At 48.8% G+C, this 22831-nt stretch overlaps 1 protein-coding gene and 1 non-coding gene across 10 annotated transcripts in view; one reads left to right on the forward strand and one right to left on the reverse strand.

Moving 5' to 3' along the window:
* Positions 1-22831, reverse strand: part of KIF6 (kinesin family member 6) — a 296241-nt gene that overhangs the window by 27390 nt on the left and 246020 nt on the right. For 8 of the 9 annotated variants that reach the window (XM_032463003.1, XM_014564323.2, XM_032463004.1 and 5 more), the window contains one exon: positions 12416-12466. In XM_032463003.1, the coding sequence (XP_032318894.1) occupies positions 12416-12466 (51 nt within the window). Of the gene's footprint in view, positions 1-3491; positions 9473-12415; positions 12467-22831 lie in introns of those variants that run through there. The other variant, XM_032463007.1, reaches the window with a different exon arrangement.
* On the forward strand, positions 18855-18926 carry TRNAA-AGC. Its single transcript has one exon. It is a non-coding gene; the product is annotated as a tRNA-Ala (tRNA).

The raw sequence follows: 22831 nt of genomic DNA on the forward strand, positions 1-22831 counted from the left end.
AAGCAGTTGTTTTGCTGGTCAAGACAAAGCTGCTCCACACTGAAGAGCAGTTCGTGTGAGGTGGCGCCAGCATGGTGGGGGCCTGTGGAAAGGATCTGGGAAAGAAAGCTGGGACCAGGGAACTGGGGCAGCCAGGAGGATGGCGCACCATCCCCCCAGACACAAGCTATCCACGTTGCCATGACAACCAAAGGGGCCTCTTGGCAAAGTGATCTTTGCTTTGTGAATTGTATCGTGAGGCCACCAGGAGACAGCCCCTGGCTGCTCCTGCTGCTTCCTGAGGCTCGGCTTATCCGTCCTCTCTCAAGAGACAGAGGGGCTGGGAACTCAAAGGGAACCAAACAATAGCGGCTGGGCAGGAACAGAGGCAGAAGGAAGAACTAAAGGGCATTTGGGCTTTGTACGTCTCCGTGCTCACTGGGACTGTGGCCAGGGACACAACTTCTAGTCACCTGACAGGAGACACAGGGAACCCTCCTTTCAAGCACAGGATTCTGGCTGGGACTGGAGCACAGGAGGTCACAGCCCTGAGTGGCCTATGAGGTCACAGTGTGCAGGCAGCCAGCTCCAGAACAATACAGAAGCAAAAAAGGGCTTCATTCCAGGCCCTAGATCTGAATGTCACACATGGACAAAGCTCTGAGCAGTCAAAGAGTAACTGAAACTTCAAGCAGGCATGAACAATCCCAGGCTGACCCTACTCTGAAGTGTCAGGCATTTGGGAACCAGCAGCACAAAGACAACAAGGGCACTTGCTGGGAAGGCCACTCCTGTGGGCCCCCTGATACCTGGCATGATTTCAGGGACACTGGAAAGATGGCTATAACTCTTCCCACCTCCCCATACCCTACACACACTCTCTCTCTCTCTCTCTCTCTCTCTCTCTCTCTCTCTCTCTCTCTCCCCCACAGCCAGTGAGTGTTTGAAATGTGCAGAATCTCCTTTCTTTCGTTCAGTGGCTCTCTGCTGAAGTGCCCATGAGAATCACCTAAGGAGCTTGTAAAAGCATGGAGACCGCTGGACACTACTCTGGATGTACTGAGTTAGAAGTTGACAGTAGGGTCCCCTTGATTCCAATGCTCACGCCTTGTCAAGAAACACCACTCCAGGCTCTGAGCTCAGTTTCAATGCAAGTACTCCTCACAGGAGTCTCTGAGGATGGAGGACCTGCAGGGGTTCAGAAAGGATGCTATATGGGTCCTGGCATGGCCCTTTGCCCCCTGCCCGCCTTCCAGATCTTTGGAAACCACCACGGGAAAAGGGACTCAGGGGTTTGCATCCAGGAAGACACACTCTCTGTACGGCTGGAGCTGCCTGCACTTGGCCCTTGCAGGAATGATATCCACCATGTAGCCACTCCATCGCTCTTGCATAATCCTCACAACCCCCACTGTAGGCAGGGAAACTGAGTTCTGATTGGGGAAGTAACCTGCCTGGGGTCACACCACTGGTAAAAAGAGCTAGAGTCAGGACCCAGCTCCATCTGACTTCAAAGCTGGTACTTTTTCCCTCTGTCAGTGATTCCCATAATGAGGGAAGCCACGGGGCAGATCACTGAAGTCAGTACCGACTTGTCCTTGGTATTTGAAGGTGACACTCTTTTCCATGAATGCTTTTCAGCTGTGGGGCTGGGGCTGCTGGACAGCCTCAGTCTCTCCCGAGGGCTGGCCTAGGCAGACTGCCCTTTACTCACTAAAACCACCGCTGGCACCCTGAGCCCTCTTGGCATTTGCAGCTGGCCCCTGGGTGTGAGGATTTCAATACTACCCACTGGAGTCTGCCCCTCTCCAAGTTCAGCCTCCAGAACCGTCAGAGCCAGCCTGCCTGTCTCCTTAACTGTGTGCCAGGAGTCTGAAAGGAGGCAGTGTTGAAGTTTCCAACCAGGTGTCAGCCAAAAGGGGCCCCATGGGCTTCTGTAGAGCGAAGGCCAGTGCCACGTGTGGGAGGAGGCTGCGAGTCATGAGGCTCTCCCGTGGCAGACAAGACAGCAGAGCCACGGAAGCATTCCAGTGGGTGGCCTCAGCTATCCAGCTAAGGATTCACTTCCTGAACACCCACTCTGGGCCTCCTTGGGCTAAACTGTCCCACAGAACCCAGGTCACTCAGCCTCACCTGGTTTCAGAAGTCAAAGTGTCTATTCTTCTGAAGATTGATGATGTCAGTAGCTCAATTACCACAATGGTCAGCAGCTCAGAAGCAAAGATTCTGGCTCCCCAATCAGATCATTTCCTGTCTAATGGCTCAAATTTACTGCCAGCTGGAGTAATCACACGCTGACGGGCGCCGGTGCCACCATCCGTCTTGGTGTTGATTTCGTGTACCACCACTGCTGCCCAGGGCAGGCTCAGACTTCAGGGCATGATGAATGCCCTGCGGACACATGGCTGTGGCTGATAATTTCTCGGGCACACTCACACCACAGCCACGGCGAGAACAGGGCACCTCCCAGAGCACAGATGGCCGCACTTTAGTACAATCAAAATCTTCCATATGCCTGTTTGGAGCAAAACACAGGCCTGGACTCTGCTAATAGAAGGCCGGCCATTTCTCTTCCTGCCTGAGTAACCTCATCTGCTGCCACTGGGGGCCGCTCTGCCTATGCTCATGCCCCAGGATGCTGGCCTCTTTCATCCCGCATTTGCTTTTCCTGGCAGAGGGCGTGGACCACGCAGAGGGTCAGTGTGGCCTTGCAAGCAATACAAGGGAGACCTCAGGAGCACACTACATTCACGTCTGGTCTCCTTACTTGCTTCCCATCCACAGTCACCTCTGCTCTTTCCTTCTCCCATCTCTCTACAGTCCTTTCTGCTGGGACCCCAGCTGCACCTTTGGTTTCCAGCAGCATTCCCTGGTTGCAGCTACTCTTTCCGAGGCTCCTCGTGCCTACCCCCCGACTCCCTGCTTCCCAGTCCGCTAAGGCCTCCTCACTCCTCAGAAGTATGCTTACATTTCTGACCTCAGGGTTTCTCTCAAAGACTGAGCCCCTTGGCAATTCTACCCTCTGTCACTTTAGCCTCACTAACTGGTGGTGACCACGTGTCTTAATCTCAGTGACTTTTCAGAAAGACATTAATTAGCAGGAAGTTTGGCATCCCTGAAAAACCCAGTCACATCTTTGTCACACCAGACTCGTGAGTCTGGAGTGTTCTCAGGACACATATGACCTTCTGGGGAGGGCAGTTTTCCCCAGGCCTGTAAGGGAGAGCACGGGCCTTCCTCCCGTGAAAACCTCTAATGATGATGGTTAAGGGGGTTTGGTTGATTCTCCTGAGTGGCTTATAAGAGAAATTTGAGGACTTTCAGAAGTTGAATTGAGAATCCTTAATAAAACTCTCTCCCTCCACTTTTGGAAAACTTGTCTGCTACTACCCAATTTGTAAACCAATCTGTTCATTTGGCAAAAATTTATTACACATCAGAGTCAAAAATGAATTCGGAGACAGACCACACAGTAGAAATGGCACATTTTCAAAGTAAGATGGCAAGAGCGGCCGGACAACCAAAATACCCACATCAATGTTAGAAAAGGGCCAAAACAAGTCTCTGAGGAGGATTTCTTTAAAGAGAGTTAGCAGTTTGCCTTCAGCCCACCTCATCCTCTTCTCTGGGGGTGATGTGTGCGGAGGTCCAAGGTAGGGAGAGGGCTTGAAGGAGACCGCTCAGAAAGCTGGGTAAGAATCCTTGGGAATGTGTGTGTGTGTTGTGTGTGTGGCGTGTGTGTGTGTGCATGGTGTGTTGTGTGTGGTGTGTTGTGTGTGGTGTATTATGTGTGTGTGTGTGGGTATGCTGTGCTATCTACCTACACAACTCACTTCTCTCTTCTTCTCTTTTCCTTTTTTTCATGTGGTGGAAATCACTCTGCTCTGCTCTCTGCATGTCCCCTGTACAACAGTGCCCTCATGGTTTCCTGAACAGACAATAGTATTTTCGAAGCACCACTTTTGTTGGTTTTTGTTGGTTGTTTGGAACACACAGGACCCATCATCTGTCTCTGAGCACACACGACCCTAGCTTCCTGTCAGAAGGTCTTCTCCAAATTCATCATATGTTCTTTGGGGAAATGGGAGGGTCTTACCCAGCTCCATTACAAGCACAACAGTATCGGTCCTACAAAGCACCAAGACCTTTCCTGGGCTGAGACTGGCCAAGCACAAGGGGTGATTTTCTCATGTAAAGGGGAGAGAGGACGAATGGAGGAGCCAGCCATGATTCATCTTAGTCTAGCAGTTGACATCCAGAGGTTGGAATTTTGTCTTGTCTAGAATTGTTACAGACTGCATGTGTCCCCTAAAATTCACATGCTGAAATCGAATCACTAATGTGATGGTATCTGCAGGTGGGGCCTGCTGGAGGTAATTCGGTCATGAGGGTGGAGCCCTACTGAAGGGGATTCGAGCCTTTATAGTGAAAGGCCAGTGAGCTAGCTCACTCTTTCCACCATGTGAGGACACAGGGAGAAGCTGGCAGTCTGCACCCCGAAGAGAGCCTCACTACAACCTGACCATGCTGGCACCCTGGTCTCAGGCTTCCAGCCTCCAGAACTGGCAGAAAATAAATTTCTGTGGTCCATCAGCCACCCAGTCTATGGTAATTTGTTATAGCAGCCTCACCTGATGAAGACATTGGTCAAATGCCTAATTCAGTCAGAGTAGCACACACGGTTCCTATACATTTGCACAATGAAAAAAATAGCTCTGGTGACTGGCAACAGGATCATCAGTGACTAAGTGCTCAAAGGAATAGACAGACCATTCCTGGGGCTTGACTGTGTTTTGCAAGAAAGAGTGATTAATAGGTGCTGTGAGCAAACGTGGGTAGAAAGATGTGACTGTGGGACCATGGTGACCTCCATCAGTTACGCCAACTGTGACTTGGGGCTGTGCCCCCTGCCCAGGCATTTGGCATATTTGGTTTCCTGGCTCCCAGAGTCAGAGTCCATCTATTAATTGAGCATCTGCTTTGTCCTCGGCTCCATCACATAGACACCTGTCTCAGCACTGAGATCAGCCCTAGGGAGTGGACGTTCTTCTCTTATGGACAAGGAAACAACTGCAGGAAGGTTAATGGGCCAATGTCACATGACCAGCAAATGGGAGAGATGCAATCAAGCAGGGTTCTGCCTCTACAGGGAGTGCTCTTTTCACTAAACCTGGGTGCATTTCAAGACTGGGCCCAAGGCTGATGCCCAGAGCTTACTTCCGCTCCCCAGAACGGCAGCCGAAGGAGTCTGGAACTACTCAAACGGTCTGGAGCCCTGGCACTTGGGAGCTGGGCGGGAAAATGGGGTGGGGACTCCTTCTCACTCCCAGCTTCCATCCTGAGCCTGGAAATTCGGCCGAGGACCTCGTATCACTGAAGCTGGCCCTATATTCACAAGCACCTATGGATTAGAACCGACCCAGGTAGTGAGACCTTGTCACTGGTCTTACAGAGCCACCTGAGTCCTTTTGGAACCAACTGAGAGGCCACTTCAGCCTCTGGGGCAGCTGCTCCCTTTGCTTTCTGCCTCACCCCAAGGGGTCAGCATTCTGATAATTCATTTCAGAGAGAATGAAAACATCTCAAATCCATCCGAACCCTGACATACCTCCTCACCAAGGTTGTGAGAGTTTTCTGTACGTCCTAAGGAACTCCGCATTCACAGAGAGGTAAAGTCACAGCACTTGAGGGCTAAGGAATCTTAGATTCATTTTTTTTCTTTATTCAATGAGGCATCAGTAGACACCAGCTAAGTCTTAGGGAATGTGCTGGGCACAGGATATCATTTGGTCCAACCACCCCATTGTACAGATGTTGGAACCTAGGTACAGAGCCCTTAGCTGGTGAATCTTTAAGGCAAAAATCTGATGTCTTAAATATCACTGATCTATTCAACAAACACTTATGGAGGACGTAGAATGTGCCAGGTCCGGTGCCGGGGTTGGGAGGATGGATAAAAGACGAATAGAGAAGTGTATGCAGAGTTCTGTGTGAGCCCAGGGGAAACTGAGACAGCTCTGGGGAAGGGAATCTGGGACTGTCTGACTTTGGAAATGTCTTAAAAAGAACCACCAGTTCCAAAGGGAGGAAGACGTATTGAGAACTGCAGAACCCTTTCTTCAAACAAAGGCTTAATGGCAAGCGGAGGAACAGCTTTGGTTGAATCAGGGGTACATCCTGGGGTCTTGCTGCTTGCACACTGGCCTCCCTCACCCTCACCTTGGGGTCCCATAGTGGCTGTGCAGAACACGGGGTCCCACAGAGCCCATTCCGAACACCACTGGGCTGCATGATGCTGGGAGGTCCCCTCCAGGTCCGTCTTAAGCAGCGGCTCCTCTCCACATCCTGGAATTCCTGGTCCCACATGCTGTCTGGGTCATTATAGGTGCTCAGTGAAATCTGGTGAATAAGTGAATGACAGTCCAGCCTTTCGCTTTCTCTCAAATTTGTGGTCCCCAGGTGCAGAATTCCAGAAAGTATTTCAAGACTTGGTCTTAAGCAATTTTATACCAAATGGGAGAAGTGACAACAGCAGAGGCTTCTCCTGGAGAACAGCAGGGGTGCCACAAGAGGTCACTGCAGGAATTCTGTTTGGGAGGAAATGCTCCCTGGAGCACTTCAAGCTGGAACAACAAGGTGAAAAGGGAGCCTTTGGGCTCAGGACTTCTCCCAACCCTCCCTGAGGCCCCTGCTGGGATTCAGCGCTGCCACTGCCTGGTTTTCAGGTCAGGTGGGGCACACCACACCTGAGGGCCCCACGGGGCAGTGCAGCCACAACGGCTGCTCCCAGGGGCTGCTTCTGTGCAAGGGATCTTTGCTCCTGGGTGGTGAGGGAGGATGGGGGAGGAGGAGGCTAGTATTCGTGGGGGAATCTCAGATGCCATTTGGAACCTGCCAATGTCATGTTCTTGGATTTTTGCTTTTGATTTATTAATCATTTATTATTATTGCTCTCATCTGTAACAGTGTGTGAAAAACACGCCTACAAGTAGAGGCAGTGGAATATTCTGGTAGGTTATGTTTTCACAGAAGTTGGGTCAAGGGAGAAACGCAGAGAAAGATGTGGTGTCATCCAATGTGGACAGCTTGCGTCGGGCACAACCGCGAGCTCCTCGAGGCGGTGACCTCCCACCTCCATCAGAACAAAGTAACCCACCTGCGAGGGGCCAGGCCCTCAGGTCTCGCTGGGCAGTGTCTGTGGCAGTTCATTCAGAGATGGCTGGAGGCCTCGGGCCAGCATGGGGCCAAGAGAAGGCTTGGGGTGAGGGGGGACCCTCAGGGCGCTGCTGACTATTTACTCATCAGTCATTCAGCAAATGCTGAGGAATCCAGTGACTGCCTGGGGCTTTCTCTTCCTACAAGGCCTCTTTGACCAAGATTTCCTTGCTCAAAAATGTGCAGTGGCTCAACTGCCTATGAGATGAATGAACAGATCCAAGGCTCTCAGGGAATGGGCTCACCTCACCATTTTAACCTCTCCCTCAACTACTTCAAATCAACTCCTCAGGAAAGTCACCCTCCCCCTGCCCCTCTACACACAAAACCCAGCACACGCCACACACACAAACACACATCCCCCACATACACATACTTACATATCACACACACACACACAACTTCCCTCCATCCCCACCTTCTTCCCAGAGGTTCTGAATCCTGCCCGGTCTTCCAGCTCAAGCCCATGGCCTTGGTGACAAACCCCAGGGGCCACTCTCTCTGTTAACTTCCTGAAGCTCTGATGGCCTGTCCCTCTCACCTGCCACATGCCTTTTGAATTTTAATCATGGGTACTTGGTAGAATTTTGACTGTGAGCTGAAGGAGAGCCTGCCCCTGATAAAACGTTGCTCAGAAGAGACACCAGAGAAGGGGCACAGCCCGCGTTCCTGGGGCGCCTTCCCCTGGTTTCAATGTGGAGCACACGGCCTCGTCCATGCACAGAAACACTTTCAATGACTCGTGCTTGGTGCCAGGCCTCTCACTCCTGCAGACGGTGGATATGAGAATCAGCTTGTTGAGCAACATTTCGCATCTTTTGTAAAACTGCAGTTGACAACATCCTTCACTACGTCACTCTGTGTCCTTTATATGAAGGTCCTCGCAATAAATTCTGGTTTGTGTTTTGTTCCAGAAGAAATTCTATTTCTGCAGATAAATTAATGACTATGCTTCCTGTTGTCAGAAAATGAAAACCGTGTAACTCTGGGCGCTCCTCTTTCTGCCTAGTGGCTAGATAAGAGAGAGTCAGATTTATTGCCAGTAATCTGCTCTGCTGTGGGGTCCAAAGGCACTTACTGCTTCCACTTCTTTTAAATGGACTTATTTTATTTTATGTTCAAATGTCTCATCACACTTTTGCAAGATGTGTGAGTCTGGGAATCATTGGGGGAAGCATGGATTTGCCCTGCTTATTGCCTGTGTTGGCTGCTCAGGGTACAGAGATGAATTTGGTGGTGCCCAGCTTTCCAGGAGCTCACATTTTAACGTGGAGAAGAACTATGGAAAGCAATAATTACCAAACAGGGTTGGTGCTTCAACAGAGGTGTGTGAGGCGGAGAACAAATCGGACTGGGGAGGAGGGGGTAAGCCAGGCTTCATGGGAGAGGTCAAGGTTGACTTGGTTTGGGGCTTGGTGGGAAGAAGACAGTGGATAGAGTAATATATGTGCCTAAACCTGAACTTAAAGAGTTAGCTTTTTAATGTATACGTCCCCTTGGGCCGGCTACGTCCTCTCTGAGGGCAGGCACTGGCTCCCTGTCCCTCCATGGGCCCTGAGCCCGGGGAGGAGGGCAGTGCAGGGAGGCAGCTACAGCATGGGCTAGGAGCTGCGTCTGCATCTGCAGCTTTAGTGGGACAAAGGTGGGTAGGTCACGTAATCCCTCTGGGCCTTAACTGTAAAGTCAGGGTACTAGTAGTCTCTCCCAAAAGGGGATTTCAAGAGATTAAAGAAGAAAACACATGTAAAGAGCTTAGAATCATGCCTGGCACACAGTGAGGTACTCAAGAAACTTTTGCTGATTGGTCCCATCTGTATTACCAACAGCACTTTACTATTTAGGGTAGCCAGTACAATAAAGAGGGAAAAACACAGAACTGAATTCAGCAAAGCACTCTCAACTCAGCTAGCTGGATTTAGTTCAATTAGAATCATCTCCAAATGATACCTGATTGAGAAATAATATCGTTTCGTTGTTGCCTGAAACAGTGTGTGGGGTTAAGCTCTACTCTAAGTCCACCAGCAACTTTTACTTCTTGATGCTATTCTTAGGACTGGTCACTGATGTTTTTCTTAAAGGACCCCCCACCCCTGCCCAACTCTGGCTGTCACATCGAGGGGGCCCACTGGGCCCAGTGCTTCTTCTGCTTCACTCTGTCTCTGTTGGTTTCTCTGTTCATTGACTTTCAAAAAGACAGAGTTTCCTCAGGTAGGCAGTGAATTAAGAGAGAGCCTGCTGCATGTAATCTGGATTTTCAGCCAGGAAGGGGAATGGAAGTCTGCATAAGAGCACATACATTTGTAAACGGACTATACCTCAATGAAAAAAAAAAAAAAAAAAAGCACACATACAGTCATAGAAATGGCCTTTCAACGGTTGCTTATGTGTATGCCAGTGGTGGTGGTCAATGCACCACCTGGGAAAAAAGCCCCAGTTTATAATCATATTTGCCAATTTCCCTGGTGTAAATACTCCCCCTCTGACTGATTGCAAGAGGCCGGTGTGATGTCCCTGAGCATGGATTTGGGAAGAGAGGCACAGAAGACAGCCTGAAACCCGGTTTCCAAGAGAGAGATGCAGGAGTTGTAAGGAACGTCAGGGGGAGAGATAATATAAAATGTAGTAAATTCATAAGGAAGTGATACAATTTAAGTACTTGTTACCATTGTTTTTAAGTATAATTCATTGTAAGCTTATATAACTTAACTTTTATTTGCCCGTGGCTCCCCAGCCTCCTGAAATTGTCTCGCTCGCTGTCCTGATGTGGGCCGAGCCAGTGCCCGCATGTCCCTGGATCTGGTCCCCCTACAGCAATATACCGCCTCTTCCACATGGCACCTTTCACCTCACCAGTAAATCCTTGCTCCTCAGACATATGAGATTACCTTTCTGCACATTTTCTTGGGTGTATGTCTACTCATACAGAGACACCTTCTTATGCAAAATCCCTGAGAAACCCTCTCCTGCTCAGACCTGCTCATTACTCCCGCCCTCCCCACTGCAACCCTCCTTGTCCCCCCAAAAACCCAAACCCAACCAACCAACCCCACCTACATTTTCATGGAAACTTAGGAACATGGAGGCAAAAGAAAGAAATGGTACCAAAGGGAATGCTTCAAAGGGAGGGTGAGGGGAGAGAGGAGAAGCAAAGGAACAGAACACAGAGGGGAAGGGCTACCACACAGACAAAAACCCCAGAGATGGATGGACTGGGCAGATGTGGTCACTGCCTCACTCCTCACCAGAGCCCACACTGTGAACAGAACACCAGGAAGCCAGACACACCGAGTGAGTCGTTTTTGGTCTCACAGAGCCGTGAGTCCCGGCACAGCCCCAGGGCTAGTCTGAAGGGGCAGGGCTAAGGCAGGAAAGGGCTCTGTAAGAGGGCTGCAGCGGGAGCTTTCTCTCCACAGGAAGAAGTCCCTCCTGAAACGCGGTCGTCTGGGACACATGCGTCCCGGCGGGTCCCCGTCACACAAGCTGCTAAGGTATTTGGATAGCAGCATGGCATCTGATCTCCAAGTGGCAGCTGGGAGACGGTAACACTTCTCTAATTGGGCTAGTATGCTTTTAAAAGAAATAGGTATTTCAAATGCTCTTAATTAGACTTTCAGCCAAAGTGCTTTCTATTTGAAGTTTGCCAATTACTTAGGTGAAGCTGGCCCTGCTGAATCTGACACCTGCCACGCTTCAGAAGAAGGCTCCCAGAGAGGTGACCAGAGTGAATTAAGGAGGAGTCTGCAGCTGAAGCCATGCAGCAGGGTCAGGACGGGGTCAGAGAGGATGGAGCCCCTCTTGGCCCCAAAGCCGTGGAAATGGCTCCCCAGGCCCTAGAGCAGGACAGCCCTCGGAATTATTTGAGTGCTGTTTTGCACCTAATTGTTTCCATTCAACAAGAGAAGAGGCCAGAAGGCAACCCTCAGGGGCGCCTCCCCATCGGTGACCTACGCCTAGCATGGCTTCCCAACAGAGGCCACGGTGCCCTTCCCATGCCCGGCCCTACGTGTCAGGGCCCTGGGGAGCCCTCACTGCATGTTGGAGAAGGCACACGGCAGGCCTCAGCTCCCAGCCCAGCCCAGGTGTCCGGAGCTGGGATGGCAGGCCTGGCGCGGTTGCCTGACCCCGCAGTCCCGGGGCCTACAGGGGACAGCTCAAGCTCCGTCAGCGTGTCTTAGGCTTCCTGGTTCTAGGTTTCTCACACAATCAGTAGTTAGTCAGATACTATTATTGTTACGACTGAAACCAAACAACCCGCCTTCCCAATAATCCAAGTTACTAGGGTGGAATGGAGTCTCCTCCTGACAGTGGGGCTCAAATCCATTTCCCCCTTGAGATCCTGGATGCAGCATTTCTCCAATTGCATGTCATTCCAGGGGCCAGGCCATCTCGAGGGGAGCCTCGCTGTTGAGAATACATGGACTGCTAGATCCCAGGCTAGCTGGAGAGAACACATGCTGTTCCGCCCAGGAGACCAGCTCCACCAGCCTTACAGGAGCTGCACACTCCTCTGAGGTGATTTCCTGGGGTCACGAATCAAAAGGAGACATTTTCTGCAAGTGCCCACTGCCTGCCAGGTGCCAAGGGCCTCTTAGACTATCACTCCGTTGGCTGAATGTTTGTATTATGAATGTATTAAGTGGGTCCATCATTGCTGTGGGCAGTAAACAGCATGGTGACTAACAGCACCCAGTTTGGACTCAGAGACCTGGGTTCACGTCCTAGTTTCAACACTTACTAACCTTGTGACCTTGGGCAAGTCATTGAATGGCCTTCATTTGGAAAATGCACTTATCTCTTAGGATTGCTGGGGGTAAACCGAGCCATGCGCATAAAGCAGTCAGTGCTTAGAGGTAGTCCAGCCACTGGTGGCTGTTTTCATCACTAGTCATGGTTCTAGAAAGCTCAGAGTAGGACCCTGAGGAGCTGGGACAGAGGGGGTGAATTTAGGTAGGGGTGTGGGGTGGAAAAGGTCAGGAGGATGAGGTAGCAGTGGGGACGATGGGGGGCCAGGTACTGACAGCCGGAAGCAAGCACACAGGTTGGGGAGCCTCGTCCCAGAGAGGAGGGGCATCCAAAGAAAGCTGCCCTGACAGCAAACCTCCACTCCCGTGACCTTCCCGGGGGCTTGGGATGGGCATCCTCCAGCTGCGTGTGGGTTCCCCAGAACAGATCGGCTTGTGTTACCTTCCTCTTCCTCCTGCAGGCTCCACGTGGTACCCACCTAGAGCTACCTGCTGCACGTGCCTCTGGGTGATTTCTTCCTTCAGGCGACCTGGCAAAGACACAAAGGAAACCCTAGTGAGTTTTCAGTGGGCTGGAGGAAGATGGGGCCTCAGAAGCAGGAGGCGAGCTAAAAAAATTAGGTAGAGTAAAAAAGACAAAGGTGGGCATAGCTTCCAAGAAGAGCCCTTCCATGCCCTGGATTGTGCTGGAAGAAGGGCCTGCAAAGCCTGGGGTCCTGGCACATCAAGGCAGATACACACTTCATGTTTGGATTCAATCAACTTGCCTTCAGTTGTCTTAGTCTGTCACTCACAATCTCTGCTAGAGCTCTAGTCTCTTAAATCGTCCTGTCCATTATTAATGAAGGAGGAGGCAAGATTTGATCTTTTAATAATTTATAGGGCCACCTTTAAATCCACTTCTTTATTTTAAGCTGTAAGAAACTGTGTCAAACAAAGAAGATGGTGGTTTTAGTTGACGATAACCTTCCTATGAACACAGCAGTTGATCTGGTATGAAACACCTGTAATTCCATGTTGCATTAACGAAGATGCAGTGTGTAGATCAAGGGAGGTGAGAGCTCCACGGTGCTCCACAGTGGTCAGACCACAGTTGGTATTTGTTCTAGGAGCTAGAACAAATTTTGTAAGGAACATTAGTAAAATTGCAAATATTTAGGAGATGGCAACTGGGATGGTGAGGGGTCTGAAACCACGCCAAATGAGAAATAGTGACTTGAGACATTTAGACAGGGAATAATTACTTGGAGGTATAGAGATAGCAGCCATCTTTAAAAATCTAAACGTCGTCATGTGGATGAGAGAACAGATTTTTCTTGTCCTACAGCTCAGGGTAAGAGTCAAGTCAAACGGAGGCAGACCTGGGTCTCAATGAGGAAGAAACAGCTCACCATGAGGACTGTCTCAATGTGGATTAAATTGTCTCTGAACGGAGTAACCCTCCTGGCAAAGCAGTGAGCCCCTTTGGGAAAGTGCTCTAGCAGAAGCTGGGCAGCCCTCTGTCAGGCTGTTGGATGCGGAACTCCTGCCCTGGGCAGCAGCTGGGATGACACACTCTCCAGGCTTCCTCTGTCTCTAAAACTCTGTGATGTCGTGCTTGAGGAGTGGGTGACACAGCAGCCTGGGGGTTTGTTTATGTCCAAGGGCTCTGCACACTTGTCATGATGTCAGCGTGGTCTGTACCGCATGTCCCACTTGGGAGATGAGATCAGGCCATGAGGGATGCTGAGAGAGCCTGGGAACTTCATTGCTTCCTTGCTAGTATATTTCTTTCCTTGTATAAAGTACATTCTATGCCTCAAAGGCTACAGCTGAACTGAGTTTTCAGAAGATGAGCAGACAGTGAAGCAGTCACACGAAACCTCACTCCCTGAAAGTCCAGGGCACTCCTAGAACGTTCTCACTGAGAGGGATGGCAGAGGCCATTCAGTTTAACTTCCCACCCGATTTAGGAATCCCTTCTACAAAATGAAATGGTCATTTCATCTCTGCTCCACTGATTAAATAGTATGGAAGGAATTACTGATCTGTACTGATGCCTGCTTCCCTGTAACTCTCTGATTTGGACCTGGCCTGTTCTCTAGAACAGCACAGAGAAAGGATCCTCTCTCACTAGCAGTGAGACCCCCTCACACGTCGGAGGATGCTATGGTTTCTCCGCTTAGACTTGTTCTCTCTGGGCTAAGAATCACCAGTTCCTCAGCTCCCCTGGGAGGCCGCTGTCTCCAGGTGCATCATAGTGCAAGTCTGCCTTGCCTTCCACATGTCCCCACTGCAGAGGACCATGCACAGAGACGAAGCTAAGAATTGGGCAGAAGCAATAATCACACCATAATTCCAAGGAGGGGAGAGAGACAACTTAGGGAAAGTGATGGGAGGAAGGTTGGGAGGTGGAAACTCAGCCTAAGGATGAGTATTGGCTGAGCCTGCAGCCAATGAGACTGGAAAGCTGGGCCTGTCTTCCCCACTCTGAGCCACAGGACCCTACTGTCTGTACACGCAGAGTGAAGAAGTTTGGGGCCCAGGGGTGGTGCTGGGCTGAAACTCCAGTCTGTGGCAAACACCGCTGACTTGATTTTTAAAGAGGCACGGCACGCACATTCTTCAAATAGGAAATAGTGCTGTGACAAATACAGCACACCATTTGGACACACCTCTTCATTTCTAGGAGGTCATCAAGGGCTTTCTCATGCCCACTGTAGGGAGCGCCAATGCTGCCTTGGTGCCTGGCTGGCTTCTTGGGTATCTGGCACAGGTGTCTTGCACCGTGAGCCTCTTATGTGCCTGGTCCCTGCTTCCTAATGAAACTGGACAGTGACCAGCTCCTTTAGAGCACACCCTAGGCTGCCTTCTTCCCTGGAAAACTACCTCCCTGATAACAAGCCTCCCCGCCGAAGAGCATCCTCAACAGCTGGCCTCGCTGACCACATGCCTCCCCAGCAACGTGCCTCTCAGTAGGGTCTCAGCCTAGGATGTCACGGCTTCCTCTGCTCCTGTCGGAATGCCCAGGCTCCCCTTCCCAAATCTTGGGGAAGCTGTTTGGGAATGACGGGGTTAAGCATTCTCCATAACCCCAGACTGGGAAATGCTGCTCATGTAAATAAACAGGGGAGTTTTGCCACTAAGACTGAACATTCTGTAAACTATGCAAACATAGATATCTATTCCCAGAACAACGAGTCATCTCAGGGGACAAAAGATGGGTCATTATAATGCTGCATATTGATAAAGGTAGGTTTAAAATACGTTTAGTGATGCTCAGTTTTGGCCAGTTGGCCAACATCTCCCACCACATGGCCATTTTTGTTTTTGAGATCTTCCCAAACAAGCTTCTACAAATAGCCTTGTGGCTGATCCCTAACTGCATCTTCCAAAAGAGCCATTCTTCATGTGAAGATAACGGCCTCTGCAGTCACTGGATCTTGCAGCTCCACAGGTTTTGGCAGAAGAAGGAGTTGAGGGGGGACTGCAGAACTCACTCAGCATGCAGCTCGCTGTCGTTAGCACAGTGATAAATTTGCTGGTTTTGGCCTGGGTTCCTGGACCCATCGCTGTCCTGAGGTATGGAAAAGAGATGAAACGGAAAGAGAACTCCCAGCCCAAGGCAGAGATGGTCTGGGAGGGAAGCCGGGAAGGGGAGGAGAGCTCTGCTTGTAGGAGATCGGTGGTAATTAGTAATTCTGTCTCCAGTAATTTACAACAGTACAGGCTACAGACACCTCTCCCTTCCGGATTCATTAGCTGACAGACTGGGGGTGGCAGCAGGGGACATGGGTACGCAGAGCCTGCATCGACCCGTAGGGAGCCCCCTCCAGAAGAGATGCATGACCTTAAGGACAGCCACGTGCAGGGTATGTGGAGGCGGTGCACTGCGTGGTGTATAGTTTCTTTGTACAAAGTGGTAGTTCATATGAAAGGTATTATCATCATGCAGAAGCAAAACTCATTTTTTTTACACTGATACTCTGTTTTCTGGATGAAACAAGTTTCCTTAAGTGTCACACTATTTTGCATGTGTGTTAGTTTGAGATTCCTCACCGAGCAAAAGCTACTTAGTGGGTTCAGAGCAGAGCCCACCATTGATGACTCCTCTAGGACAGCTGTTGGAGCTGCTCGTGCAGCTTCTGTGTGATGTGGTGCTGATGCTACTATCAAGCAGTACCTGGTCACTGCTCCTCCGCTCTGTGTGAAGCTCTGTGTTCTAAGTGTGGTGGAATACACAGACTGGTGGAAGACTCTGTCCTAGCTCAAGAAAGTTAGCCTGGGGTGGGGTACGGCACACAGGTGGCCCATGTGCTCTTCGTTTGAAAAGCTGAACCCATGGCTGACCTTGGTCCTCTGTCACGGAAGGTTTGCTTTCCTGCTGAGCCTGAGTTTGGCTCTTCAACCCAGCACTTTGGCAGCTCTAACCAGTCACTTGGAGCTGGATCTGAGATGAGGTAAACCTCTTGGCCATTTTGGTTGTACTAGAAAGTAATTACAAATGTGTCAGTAGATAAAGTTCAAATCCCAACTCTGCTAGTTCCTAGAAGGGCAAGTTACTTAACATCTCTAAGCCTCAATTTTATCATTTGAAAAATGGGAATCATAATATAACTCAGAATATCAGCTTTACTATATCTCAATACTCTTGGGTGGATCAAGAGGTAACACACCAGCATCTATGACACACGGCACTAGCTTTAGGCAGCAAGCCACTTGCAGACATACTGAAAGGATGCTGTATTCACAAGGTGACAGGTCCTGAAGGGCAAGTGGCTACACGTCAATCAGCGGCAGAGGTAAGCTGAGAGGAGGGAAGGGTGGGTTAGTGGCATCAGGAAAGGCATCATCACTAAGGCTGAGAACTGAGTGCATTCTGAGAAGAGCAGAGGGGTTAAGGTGGGGTTGGGAAACGCATTCCAGTCAAAGAGAACTGTTGGGGCAAGAGGGTGAGGAAGGTACACGTTGGTTTGGGGCAGGGGCTGGAAGGGATGGCTTGAATGGAGGAGCAGGGCTTGTGGGGAGACGGAGTTCTATTTATACTAGATTCCGGGGTCCTAGATAATTACCAACGGCTCTGGACCCAGGGAAAAATCTCTTCCTCTGTTTGACTGCACTGCTATTGTATCCCAGGACAAGCAAATTAAAATAAACTTCAGTAGCAGGACTGGGTGTGGGAAGAACACACAGTGTTTCCTGCCCGAGGGGGAGGGGCCCCTTTGAAAGGGAAGTCTAGTTCGTGATTCTCAATTTGGAGCGTGGATTCTGGCTGTGATGTGATTTCTCTGTACTCTAAACAGAGGATCGTGATTACCAAAGGCTGGATTCCCTAAGCTGCTTAGAAGGCTGTTTGTAAAAAGCATGGGCCTAGCATAAATTAAGTGTGCAATCCCTAGATGAATTTCCAGTAAACAGGAGGATGCACATCATTTGAAGCCTTAAAATCAGGCATATTCATCTCCTTCTTGCTAATGAGTATTTCATCGGGCTTTATCTAAACTCATTTGTATAATGTGAAAAATCTATTGAGGCAGGAACCAACTCTTTCCCACCATAGCAATGGTGGGTAAAATTTAAAAAAAGAGATTATCAAGACCACCTTGCTGGTTGGGTTACAAGACATATTTCTGAAGACCGGAAGTGGGTCAGAACTACAAAATGGTAAGTGGAGCTTAAGCCTTCAACCTTCAGAGCTCCGGTGCAGAAGCAGGAAGGAGACTAAAAGTGCACCATGCAGGACATGGTTTGAAGCTGCAGGTCTCGGGTGAGACTCCCCGCCACCCAGCCTGTGAGTGAAAGGGGACAGAGGAAAAGCAAGGGCCGCCCGATGTCGCCTAGGGCTGTGGTTCACGCCACTGCGAGCCCAAGACAGAAGAAAGGAGCAAACTCAGCCTCTCTGTTTGCTAAGCCAAGCTGCCCACCGACTCTCTGCCCAGATGGGCCACATCCCCGTCCCAAGACTGCCGTGGAGCCGTCGCTCCAAACTGGCCTTCTTAGAGCTGCTTCTGGATTGGGGGTCTGGAGGGTCTGTCAGACAAAGGGACAGGGAGAAAGAGAAAGAAATAAAATGTATTTGATTAAAAATAGACCTGCCCACCAAAAGGCCAAAACATATAAATAAATCTAACACTAAAAAAAAGATAGCAAGATCAATAGTTGGGATAGGAATTTGCTACAGATGAAAATAATTTTTCATTATTTTCAGGCAAAAAAAGACATTTATTGATGCAGAAACACAGAGGGTTGAGTCAGTCTTACTCCTCAGTACACTGCACACCACCCCTGTGAGTCTGGGCAAAGCCCCAACTGTGAATGTGTGTGTGTGTGTGTGTGTGTGTGTGTGTGTGTGTGTGTGAGCGTGTGTGCATTTTTATCCCTGTGCCTTATGCCCCATGTCCCATTCCTCTTCCTCCAAAAGGCAGACATTCTAAGTAGTTTGATGCATATCCTTTTTTGTATACATTCTTACAATTTGTGTCATGAGTTTTCTGCACAGTTTTTAAGCTACGAAAGTAACATTGTACTGCAGATCTCATTCTGTTTCCTACTGGTTTATCAGTACTGTGTTTTTGACAGCTACCAATTTTGCTATATGTGTGTCCAGTTCACAGTTTCGAACAGCTACATACATTCCATGCTGTGTACCCCCCAGTTTTACTTCCCTTTCCTGAGGCTGGAACAATTAGATTGCTAACCCCCTTCACTAACAGAAATAGCGCTGTGATAACCATCCTTGAACATGTAGTCTTGTAAGTCTGCAAGAAAAATTCCTTTGTTGGGTCTCAGCAGTTCTGTATATTTAATTTGAGGTGCTGTTCTCCATCATGACTGTGCCGGTCTATACTCCCAAGACAGACTTCAAAAATAAGTATGTTGAGAATACTCAAAGAGATTAAGAGAGAAGGCATACATTTTCTTTAAAAGGAATGGTGGGAGGAGGGTATAGCTCAGTGGTAGAGCGCATGCTTAGCATGCATGAGGTCCTGGGTTCAATCCCCAGTACCTCCATAAAAAATAAAAGGAAAAAGAAATCATGCAGGAAACAAGCATCAATGAAATAAGAATAGGTGGATAGGAAAGAAATTTTGAAATGAAAAATAGTCATTGAAATAAAAAAAAAATAGAAGGAATAAGGGACCAAACTCCAGACAGGACATGCTTTAAAGGTGAATTAGTGAATTGGAAGAGAGTATAGAAGAACCCATTCCAGACATAGCACAGAAAGCAAAAGGGATAAAAATGGAAAAAGCACTTAAGAGTCACAGAGAAGAGACTGAGAGGCTTCATCACGTGTCTGATAAGAGTCCTAGTAGAAGGGAATGGAGGCAATAGTGAAGGAGCAATATTTGAAGAGCTAGCAGTTAGGATTTTCCAGAATTGAAGAAAGACACGAGCCCGTGGGTTGACAGTGCACTCTGAGCAGTGAGCAGGAAAAATAGAAATAAATCTACCCCTAGATAGATCACAGTGAACTTCAGGGAAAAAGAGTCACTATTACCAGCTTCCAGGGGACCTGCTAAGGAGCAACAAAGACAGCAGCTCCCCACCCCCATGACAACAGGAGGTCCAGGAGATGATGACAGGGAAATAACTGTCAACCTGAATTTTATACACAGTCCAACTATCATCCATAGAGGACACAAAAGAGTCATCTTCCATCCTAAGAGTACTAAGAGTATTTACTTCCCACAGACCCCTCTCTCCAGAAGGATTTACAGAGAGGCAGCCAAGCAAGAGTGCCTGGACCTTGGAGCCAGGTTCCCTAGTTTGCAGACCAGCTGGGCCATCTGCTGAGCAGCTCTGGGTAAGCCATGAATGTCAGTGTGATTCAGTTTCCTCATCTGCAAGACAGGGATAATAACAGCACCTGTTGTGAAGACTGAATGAGGTCACATATGTGAAGTGCTTGGAAGAGTGCCTGGCATATAATAAGAATGATATGAGTGTCAAAACTATCATTATAACCATTGAGAAGAAAAATCAACACAGAGAAATATGTAGATAAAAGCAACAAGGATGAGTGTAAAAAAGAGTATTTATGTAAAAATATTTAATTAGCTACCACAGGAACCCTGTATATGTGTGTGTGTGTGTGTGAAAACTAAAACTTTAAGCAATACTAACATTGGAGACCAGGTGAGAGGCTGTCCAATGGGGAGTTAAGCCACAGCCCTGGATGTGGGTGGAAGAGGATGGATGTGGAACAACTACAGACACTGTTATAGCTACTTTTTAACTCTAGAAGATTAAAAATATGTCTAGCAAATCAATAATCAGAAAAAAGGCAGGGGAGACAGTTGCAGAGAGGGAATACCAAAATTTTAACTATTCAACACAGTAGGACAGGAGAAGAAAGGAAGCAATGAAGACAATGGGGGAAAAAGGGTATAAATGATCTGGTGTTTGGTCAAACAGTGGCAAGAGCCTCCCATACATGTGTATGTATGTAATTGAGTGTGTGTGTGTGCGCACACGTGTGCATATACACATGATCATATGTGCATGGAGGGGACGTGAATGGGTATCTACAAAGCTGTTATGATAGGTTACCTGCGGGTGGAAGTGGGGTGGAGGATGATTTGGGTAAGGAGGTGAGAGCCATGCAAGATGAAAACAAAATCATACATCAATAAGCACGTATGATTTATGGTTGCTGCAAAGTGTATTTGTATATATTTATAAAAAGAAATTAAAATCTAAAGACCTGCTGCAGCATGCTTCCTGGAGAGGGAACTGGGATGTTACTGTAGTATGCTGAGCACTGCGCTTGGACACCTGCCACACATGTGATGGCTGCAAAGATTCATGGACCTGAGTCTCAGCGACTGGGCTGGGGGTGATGAGGAGTGTCTCCACTCATTTGTCAGAGCTCTGTTATTGCTCAGGAACCTGACTGAGAAGGGGTGAGGGTGGAGGATGGAGAGTCAGAGGGGGCCCAGAACAGCAGTGGCAACCCGAGATTTCCACTGGCCTGAGCTGGGGTGGCGGGTGCTCTGAGAAGCCTTCTACCCTCCTTGGGAGCAGAAGAAGACAGGTCCTTCTCTGGGTCCCCTAAAGACAAAAATCCACTGATGGAGCACAGAGCGGGAGACCAGAAATGGTCTAAATGATGGGCAAGTGTTTTTAAGTCTTCTCATTCCAAAATGACATTTCAGTTCTCCAGAATTCAAGATTCTGCTTCCATTCAATATGCTGAACATCATATTTGGTAACATTACTAAGTCACATAGAGAGGCAAAAGCAGCTCATTCTGAAACATATCAATTATTTAAAAAAAACACACATTGTAACTCGCCTTGCTTCCCACCTCGGGGATTTTCTCCAGAGCACCTCATCACCTTCGCCCTCTCTTGTAGAGGACGATGGGCCCCTTAACTGATGTGCATTTCAGCTCAGGATGAAAACACCGGACAGCAGCCTGGGCTTTCAAGAATGTGCCTTTTTTAAAAAAAATCACTAGAACGGTACATGATGATCACATTTTAGGGAATGTTCTCATTTATAAAAATGATCAAATTATATCATGTCTGAGAGACCCGATTCTTTTCCTGTGGGATATTCATTCTGGTCACCCAAGCAATCACAATAACCATACAAGATCAGCACGTTCTGTCTGGAGCTTAGGCATTTGGCTACTGGATACACTCAATTAGACTAAGGAGCTTATTGATATCACCACTCCAGTATGTGGTAATATGCCATAAACATATTCAGAGAATTAAGTCAATACATGCATTTGTTAGAAGCTCAAACAAATGTGCATGTAGGTAAGCGTAAAGAAAAATTTTAGCTCAGCAACCAGCATGAATTGTTAAATACTAAACATCTCAGGGAGCTGAGGGTTCATGATTGTGTTGGCACCCATTCAAAAGATGTTATTTTAGATGCTTGTAAGTTCTCATCTCAGCAAGGGAGGGATATAACCAGCCTCCCAGACCTGCCCTGGAGGAGCAGCTGAAGATCTCAATCCTTCTTTACATCTGAAGACATGGCTCTGGTTGCCAGGGATGCTGTTTGTGGGGAGGGGAGGCGTGTGCAATGTGGCCTCTGCCTTCCATCCCTGCAGCCCCAGAGGCAGCATGGGGACGCTCTCAGAGGTGCCTGGGTGCATTCAAGGCTTCCCTGCTCCAGGATGGGGTCAGGGATATCCCACCTAGTCCCAGTGTCCGCTACTCACACTGGAGGCTAGTTTGTCTGGGCCCCTCATTGATCGTGGAGGTAGAGGGCAGGGTTCACCCATGGGCTATGAAATAAACCCCAAGCACTAAGATGTTTGATGTGGCAATGCATGTAGTTTTTAGATGGATTAAAACATGAAAACAACAAGTTCTGCACTGCTCTTTGATACCAATAATAAACTCTCTCACTCCAAGATCAAGCTTGGTTCTGTTCACTTAATTTTAAATCAGCAAGTGCTTTAAAAAAGTCGATGGAAAGAAACAAGCCTGAGTTAAGGCTCACGGCTGGTCAGCCGGCCAGCCAGCCTGTGAAATAACTGCCTTACACAGTTAGTGCTTCCTGCTGTGGGCACTGTTCTCTATCTAAAGAGGCTGGAGATTAGGGGAAAAGCATCAACTGAGTTTGTAAATAAAAGACAAAATGCAACAAAAATGGTTTCAGCTTCCAGGTTCAAAAGTCATTTTTCTCTATGCCTCGTGTACATGCTGCCTGTTTCTCATGCATGGGCCAGGCCCTCCGTCCAATCAGTGAGGGTTTCTGTGCTCTGTCTCTGCAGTCATCTGCTGCAGGGCTTGGGGCAGGGGCTGGAAGGTATTAGTGCCACTCAGGAGACTCATCCAGGGGAGCCCACGGGAGCTGAGCTTAAGGGAAGGAGCCGGTGGGAAGACTGGGAACAGGGGAAGCCAAAGAAGGGCAGTTGGCCTTCCGAAACCACCAGACAGCAGTGAAGGCTC

This window comes from Camelus ferus, chromosome 20, assembly GCF_009834535.1.
Source record: "Camelus ferus isolate YT-003-E chromosome 20, BCGSAC_Cfer_1.0, whole genome shotgun sequence".
Lineage (NCBI taxonomy): Eukaryota > Metazoa > Chordata > Mammalia > Artiodactyla > Camelidae > Camelus > Camelus ferus.